Source organism: Arachis ipaensis, chromosome B2 (genome assembly GCF_059453495.1).
Source record: "Arachis ipaensis isolate K30076 ecotype BB chromosome B2, ASM5945349v1, whole genome shotgun sequence".
Classification (NCBI taxonomy): Eukaryota; Viridiplantae; Streptophyta; class Magnoliopsida; order Fabales; family Fabaceae; genus Arachis; species Arachis ipaensis.
Window position 1 is genome coordinate 6,166,233 of NC_142437.1, and position 8,801 is coordinate 6,175,033.

Consider the following 8,801-nt stretch of genomic DNA (forward strand, 5'->3'; position numbering starts at 1 on the left):
TTATTAAAAATATAAAAATTTTAAATTTTTAATCCATTTATTTTGTTTTCATTAAATAAAAATATTTAAATTTTTTTATTAATAATAAATTAAGCACAGGTTAACTAAATCCTAATTTATTTTATAACACTGTGCTGACAATTCAATTCATTACAAAGCATTAAATTTATGGTCAGTGATGACGTTGCAACCTACTAATAATAATACTACACAATCGGGCAACAGATACTTGAAACTTAACTTGAAAAATGATTATGAGTTTGATTCTAATTAGTTTCGTCACTCTTAATCATCCCACACTTAATTCCCTTCATCAATCCCCAATTATTATGCAAAGCACGTTTTCAACTTGTATTAATAAACACAGATCGATAATATTATAATAATGTCGTGTCAACTCTAGCATTCTTTGACAATTATATAAGATAACTACACCAAAAATAAGATATTAAAAAATTATTTTATTTGCAGTATAAATATAAAAAATCATATATATTTTGAAAAGTATTATATATATATATATATATATATATATATATATATATATATATATATATATAGTAAAAATAAAAACTTATCTTTTCTACCATAAAAAAGTATACACATAATGAATGATATACCAAAAAGTAATGCTTTCTTTTTTTTATTGTTATCTTATATAATTTATGTTCTACTTATTTATAGATTTGATTTGATCAAATTTTTTTTTCATAAATAGTTTATTCAGGTTGTATTTATAGGCTTTTAAAAACTAATTTATGTTCTACTAATTTTAGTCCAATTCAAAGATCACTCAAATTTAGCCCCAAAACATAGGTCAAATTTAAAAACGCAAAATTTGATTAAAAAAAATTTGGGTAGAATCACATTTTTGGGTCGGACCAAGTCATCAAACAGACAGATCATCATATTATTATATGTTACCAAAAATTAGGATCATATTTTATTATAAATTTATAATGTTTTTTTTTTTGTCATACAACATTCACACTCAACACACATTTTTTTTGGGTAATTCAACACACAGACTTTTTTTTTTTATTTTTCACGGCTTTTCTCAACGTAAGGACTAATCTGTCGTGATACTGAAATTTATTTAAGATTTTGCTGTTAGTCAATACATTATTGTATATACAATATGAGATTCAAATTTCTCGATATTTGTTTAAACAAACTAGTGAATTAATTATTAGACCAACCCAACTTGATTCAACACACAAACTTTATTAATGGTTTATTCACGGTCTCTAATGAGACTTAGAACCAAGATAAAGTATTTTAAGAGGCATGATGATGGACCACTAAGATAAAGCCTCAACTGTAAATTTATATAATGTTAAATATCATTGTGATCCAAACTTGGGCCCATTATGAAGTTTCCCATGTGCATTTCAGTCTTTGTCCATGCGTACTATTTTGTAATTACCATATCATAACTCATAAGTATTCCCAACCCAAAATTTATTTATTTATTATTATAGTCATCATGGACTTTAGGCTATAAATTCCCTGTGGCACCTAACAACTGTTACTCACTAGGATATGGGACCCAAGACAGCTCACAGTTCCAAGATACCCTCTGATTATTATAACTTTCAGTGAAGCAAAAAAGCTGTTCAAGTTTGAATCCTATCTTGTGTAATAATGATTCAGAAAACATAGCACAATGCAAAAATGGTTCATGACCTTATATTATGCTAGAGTGAGTGAGATGAAGCACCTTCATAAAATCACAACTAAGAGTTCTTAGAGAAACAAAAGATTCTAATTCTATCCATGGTTTTTAGAAGGTTAAGAATGTATAGAGTTTAACAGAGTTGTTGATATCTTCTCATTAAATGCACTTATTCATTTTTTCACCCTTTTTTGCTTCAAGCCAAGTGATTGCATGAAAAAGCACCATGCCCAGAGAGCTAATAATAGTTGGAAATACCTAATCAAATCTCTTTTCTCTTTCATTTATTTGATTTTATTATTATTATTATTTCATCAATTTATTTAGACATTTGTTTAAATTGATTTAAAGATTGGAATGATATCGTTTAGTGTAAATTCTTTTCAATTTTACAACTAGTAAACTACTAATTTACACATAAAAAATTATATAAATATTGATAATTTACTCCAAAAACAATAAATACATCATTCACTCCTAAAAAAATATTTGATAAAATATTTTAAAATCTAAATAACAAAAAGAGGTATTCTAAGACACATTTGTCAAATAATATTTATATTTAATAAACTGTGTACTTATTTTATTTTATCTAAGAACTAAATTATCAATATTAAATTGGCGATTTATTGATTCTAATATAAAATAAATTAAAGTTAAAATTCAAAGAGTAATAAAGATAAGAATTTGCAAAAAGTCCCATTGAAATTTAGGCATATTGCTAATTATCATAGGACAATAATTAATTGAAAAATTTTTAAATATATCGGTACACCGATACATTGATATTTTAATAATTTTTAATCGTTAATTTTAATTATATATATTATATATATTTTTTATTAAGATCAACAGTTAATACAACAGTGTTTACCTTACCCATATGAATGATGAAATACCAGATATTGGGTTAGCCATAAATTTAAAATATTGATAATTTTGTGGTAGTACTGACATATATCAGGTACCATGTGAGATTGTAGATAGTAAAAAGTACACTAGATAATAATAGAGAACACAAGAACTCAATTATTATTCATGTATAGTACATAAATGTCGAAGAGCATGACATGACCAAAGACTCTAAGAAAAAAGAAAATTAAGTGATTGCTAATATCAATTATTATATTATTTTTCTCGTGCAAATATTACTATGTACTTATTAATTAATTATAAGTTAGAACAAAAGAATAAAGGAATTAGAAGGTAGTGCACATCCAATCACTACACTACAAAAAAAAAAATGAGTACATGTTATTGTAACATGAATGTCATTAAAGAGCATTCAAATGGTTTGTAACTAGTTTTTTCAACATCAATACAACATCCCAAGTGAGGTAGACCACCACATATTTCATAAAATTTTTAAAATATCTTTTTCTTTTTAATACTGTGGCACCCTAAACACAACTATTAAAATTTGAATGATACAAGAACATTTAATATCAATTTTTTTTTATTTTTCTATCAAGAAAATAATACATTATAATTTTTTTTAAGTGGCAGGTGAGTTGAGGTGGAAGGGTTAACTCAAATTCCTCTTAACGTCACAAAATTATAAAGATAACGAATAAATAACAATACTATGTCATTTATACTCATTTTTTTTTATAGTCGAAGCGAAAATATATCTCTGCCTATTGAATATTATGTGAGCATCCAAGAATAGAGAAATATATGTCGATTTTGTGCACAAGACAAAATGAATACACAAAACATTTTCCTTTCTCACACAAAACATTTCTCTAGACACAATAAAATTGGATAGAAGAATTGAATCCCAAACCATTTGGTCATATTCTAAGACTTTGTAACAAATTTACCTCAACCACCTTCTAAGATCACTAGTTGATGAAGGAGAAACTTCACCACCAAGACTCTCAGTGCAGCAAGAAGAGTAATTGGATTGTTGCTCTAACCCAAAATGTGAAGCACTCACACTCTTAAAACTTGGACTCCTTAAACTATGGCCATAATTTCCATATCCTATTCCTACATTATATGGATCAGGCGGAACAGGAAAAGAGAGCCTTTTCTTTGCACTACCAACTCTATCCCTCTCTGGTGTGGACGGCCTCTGTCTTGGTGCACTCTGTGACCGAATCCTAGCCTTCGCAGATTCGGTTGCTGCCATGTAATTAGGCAATGTACCGCTGCCACCACTACTTGTTCCTACTCGTCCGCCATTTTGACACAAGCTACCGGTGTAATGATAATTAGACCTCAAGCTTGGTGTCTGAGAAGTGTGGTAGCTTCTATCATCTCTAACACACCGAGGGCTCGCAGACCGGACTTGTATCGACCTAGATTTTGCCGGGGATGGTGTTGCAGTGGAGGGGTGAAGGGATCCATTTTGGTGTGTTCTATGGAGCGGTGAAGCGATGGAATGCCTTTGAGGTTGATGGTGGTGAGGGTTATATTGATAGTTTGGATGTGATCTCCTGTAATTGGTTCCAAGGTACGAGTAAGGCTGCGAGGTGTCTATTTCTACTGTCTTAATTGGATCTCTTTGGTCAGTTGAAGCTCTTCCCCTTGTCTCCCAAGGCTTCGTGGCCATCCATCGGTCAAGCCATTTAGGCCTCTCTTCAAGCTCATCTTCGTTTCCAATTGACGATTTCCTTCCATTCCTCCATATCTATCAAGAATGCACAAGTTAGGGAGAAGCAGAGAAAACAAAGTAAAACAGAGAGAAAACAGAGTAAAAACAAAACCTGCTGGGAAAAAGCTTGAGTTAAGGACTTGTCCCTTTTTATGGCAGCTTCCTTTCTCTGTTGCAACATTGCCTTCACTTCTTCAACTGTGTGAGGACGTTCATCCCAATCATCTGCAATGCTGCTTCCTTCTCTTGACTACCAAAAATCAAACCACACATAAAAAAAAAGTTTCAAAAACAAAACCAAAACAGAGAAGTTCTCAAGTATTTCCTTGCAATTATAACCTAAAAGTACTTTTTATTTTGTTTAAACTAAACTAACATATAAGATTTAATGAATAATATGAAATCATGAAAAGATATCACCACAAAGTTTTGATTAAACTAATTACAAAGAAAAAAATTGAGAGTTTCGTTAAAGGAACTTACTAGTGATTTTCTATCAGAAATATCCTGAAGGTACCGGGAATGATCCCAAACACTAGCAGTGTCACTGAATGTGGATTTTCTGCTTCCATCATGTGATGAAGACCTTATTCTCTGATCAAGAACCCTTGCTTGCACCCTAACAAGTGCCTGCATGCACCTTAGTGTCATCTTTGCTTGTTTTCTTACATTGTGTCCTCTTACCAATGCTTGCAATTTCACCAACCCTTTCAATGCTCTTAGTGCTCTTCTTGCCTTGAAAAAAAACATATATTTATATTAGCTTCATTTTGCAATACTATGGCTCTAGGAAGAATTCGAATCCTACCCAAATTCTACTGGATCAAGCGCTTATCATCCGGCAAAAAATTATAAAACAACCCCGAGTACAAGTTCTAAACAAAGAATATAATGTATGCAGCCAAAAATTATAGAGCAATACATAATACGTATTCTTCAACATAGATCTAACTTCAAAATGTGCAATTCTTGACTTACCAAGTATCCTCTAAAAGCTGTTTGAATCACTATAGCAGAATAATGCACCCTAGCATGATGATGGTGGTGATTAGCAGCACCATTATTATTACTGTTAGTAGTATTATTACTGGGGTTATTCAACCTTGCAGCTTCAACTGCAGCTTGAGCAGTTGCCATGGCAGCTTCAGCTGTTGCCACAGCAACTGCAAGAGCATGCTTTTGATCTTGTTCACTTCTTGATCCTCCACTTGTTGTTGCTGTAGAACAATTATTAGTAGTAGCTGTTGTTGCTGCTGTAGCCACATCATGATTATGATTATGCTTCAACTTTGTTGTGTTTTGTTGATTAGTGTTGTTATTGTTGTTGCTTTCATGATTCACAGCTTTTCTAAAAATCCATCTTTTCTTTTCTCTCTTCTACAAAAAAAAATGTTCATACTTTCACAATTTCATTAGCTAAAGAAAATTAACAAAGAAAGAGTGCTTTCTTTTTTTTCTTTTATTAATTACCTTCTCTTCTTCTTCTTCTTGATCAAAGCTTTCTTCACTTCTTCTCCTATTGCTTCTTTTGTTTTCAGTGTCCTTTGTTGGAGATCTGAATGCTCTTTTGACTGCAGTCAACCATGAACTACTACTACTACTTCCTTTCTTCCCCATCACCAAGAGAAGTTCACGGTAAAACTCAACAACAATTCTTGCATTTACAGCACAGCACAAAGAAAGAAAAGGAAAAAAAAGTGTTTCCTATTGTTCAAAGAGAGAGAAGTCTAAATCCAACTCTACACAAGTCCTTAACTTTAAGGCTGGTGGTGGAAACTGAAAAGTAATAACAAAAGGACTCCAAGACAAAAAATAAAAAAAATAAAAAATAAAAAATAAATATAAATAATAAAAATATAAATTTATGATTTAATTTTATAGTATTATTTTTTTTATAAAAGAAATTTAATTATTATATATAGTTTAATTTTAATATACTAATCATATAAAATTTTGTATAAAATTATCTAATCACATTTATTTTTTTATATAATTATTTATGTTGTTAATATAAAAAATAATTATTTTTATTAGTATAATATTATATAATTAAATATTAATATAAAATTGTCTTATATTAAGAGTACATCAGAATTAAATTATTGGTATACATAGTACAAATTCAGCAATAAAATGCTACGATAAAGTTGTCTTTGTTTATTTTCATGGCTATGGTGTGAGTTCCTTTTCTTAACAGTGCAAAATAAAATAAATGAATCTTCCTTTATTTGCAGTGTAAAATTTATCTGAGTCACCCTCGTTTAAAATCTTTATGAAAATATTAAATGTTGGAAGTACTCTTTAATTAACTCACTGCTGGTTCAATTTTGATATTTAAGCTGGAAGATATAAAAGGTATAGTAATGCGTGAAATTATGATGTTGACCAACGTACCATAAATATATATTTAAATAAATTTACTAAGTTCTTACAGGGTGGCCTAATTTTTAATTGGATCTTTGTAATTTAAAAACTTTTAATCAAATATCTATATTTTAACAAAGGGAAGTCAATAATGTTTCTAGAATAATTTATTAATTATTATAATTTTTTGTGTTGAGATGAATAATGCATTTAGGCTTGAACATATAATATTAAATAATAATCTATCTATTAAATTATATAAAAATTCATAATATTAAAGTATTCTAAGGACTTAATTATAATAATCTATTGAAAATTAAATTATATTATAATTTTTGTATTACAATTAAATATTACAAAATAATATTTTCAATTATTATAATTAAATAATATGTCACAAGATCATCTTGTTGAGTTGTACAACAAGATTTTTATACTTTTTAGATTATGTAACACAAATTGAATTATTTTAAATAGCAGTCAGAGACAGCCTGTGTGTGTGAGGGGGCAGCTACGTTAGAATATCAATTTCTATGGAAATTATTTAATCTATGTCTACAAAGTTTATGGATTTTAGTGGCATGGGTGGACAGTGTCAGAAACTAATTTTAACTCAAGCTTTAATATTGATGAATGGTAGTAATGAACAATAAATTAATTATAATAATTGAAAGCATAAAGGGAAGGTTGTGTGTGTTTGTGTGCATGCATGTGCATGTTTATGTGTGTTAGTGATATTGGAAGTTGAATCCATTAAGGGAGCCAAACATTAATCATGTTTAATTCTAGTTATTGAATATTGAGTGTCAAAGGTAATATATTAGTGCTATTTTAACCATTAATTCTCATATAAATTAGATAATTAAAACTTAATATTCATATTTTAATACTAAAAAAGGATTGAATAATTATTATTTGTCATGATTTTTTATTTTTTTAAATTTCAAATTAATAAAAAATACATGAATAATTATATTTTAAACATAACTTCTCATAAAAAAATATTTTTAAAAAATATAATTTTATAATATAATATTATAATTTTTATAACCTAAAAAAATTTAGAATTAGATTTTTATTAGTCTAAAAAAAGTAAAAAAATTAATATAAGTAAATAAGAAAAACTTATATTATAAATTTAAAAATAAAATTTTTATTAAAAAATATATTAAAAATATAATTATTTATATATTTTTTATGGGCTTAAGGTTTTGAAAGCAAAATCTCGTATAATATTTTTCAGATGGAGAAAAATTATAAAAAGCAAGTTGGCGAGCTTGAGGAAAAGGTGGTGGATAAGAGAGAGGCTAAAAGTGGCTTTTTCTATAATGGAATGAGAAAAAAGAAAGTGTTTCTTTTGGGGGATATAATAGGGCTTTTGAGTAAGAGATGCATCCTCCTTTATCCTTTTCCCTTTCTTTGTTAAACAACAAACAAGTTGAAGTCACTAAGCTTATGAAATGAAACTCTTTAACCAACTTGGGTTGGACGAGTGGTCAGCTCACTCGTCCGCTTAAACAAGTGTCAGGAGTTTGAATTTCGCCTTGTGTATGCAGTAATTCATTGGCCAACAACAAACCCTTAAATGGAACTCCAATCCATGACAGATTAGTCCTTGACCTATCGGGTTGGGGATACCGTGGGTAAAAAAAAAAAATGAAATGAAACTCTTTCTCTCATGGTGTCACGTGCTGTGTGAGCAAGCCGAGACACAAATCACGTGATGGGGTTATGGACCACCTTCAACATCTTTTATATAGAAACAACCAATAACCATGTGGTTTTGCTCAGTAAAAACTTGAGGAAAGCAGAAGGGGATAAATATGACCATTTATTTATTTACATAGTTTATTGGTATAATATTATATTCAATTTTTTGAATTACTATTATATCTTATTTGGTTTATTCATGTCATTATTGATACTCTCAATTTTTAAGCTACATTATTCTTATGAGAAATGTTTACTTAAATTACTGTCAATCGTCTATAGCGTATAGGCCTTTTTTTTATTAAATAAAATAAATTTGTATTTACTAATTTAAATCGAGATACAAAAGTATATCATTTTAAATATTTAGTTGTACTTTGTTAGTAAAAAAAAAACACAATGCAACTAAATGTATTAATAATGTAATTGTTGTTTTTGCTATTTTTGTCAGCA

General features: G+C 28.7%; 1 protein-coding gene across 1 annotated transcript; it reads right to left on the minus strand.

Moving 5' to 3' along the window:
- Nucleotides 1-3,341: 3,341 nt before the first annotated feature.
- IQD17 (IQ-domain 17) lies at nucleotides 3,342-6,042 on the minus strand. The gene is made up of 5 exons (XM_016326744.3): nucleotides 5,745-6,042; nucleotides 5,253-5,651; nucleotides 4,758-5,009; nucleotides 4,387-4,524; nucleotides 3,342-4,310 (listed from the first exon to the last, which is right to left on the minus strand). Exons 1-5 carry the CDS (start codon nucleotides 5,889-5,891, stop codon nucleotides 3,495-3,497), a joined length of 1,752 nt encoding a protein of 583 aa, XP_016182230.1. The 5' UTR covers nucleotides 5,892-6,042; the 3' UTR covers nucleotides 3,342-3,494.
- Nucleotides 6,043-8,801: the final 2,759 nt, after the last annotated feature.

Excerpts from the sequence above, each read along its gene's own strand:
- IQD17 (XM_016326744.3), bottom strand. The coding sequence starts at position 5,891 with ATGGGGAAGAAAGGAAGTAGTAGTAGTAGTTCATGGTTGACTGCAGTC. Across the intron at positions 5,652-5,744 it reads AAGAAGAAGAAGAAGAGAAG|AAGAGAGAAAAGAAAAGATG; the intron begins GTAATTAATAAA and ends TTTTTTTTGTAG. Across the intron at positions 5,010-5,252 it reads CAGCTTTTAGAGGATACTTG|GCAAGAAGAGCACTAAGAGC; the intron begins GTAAGTCAAGAA and ends TTTTTTTTCAAG.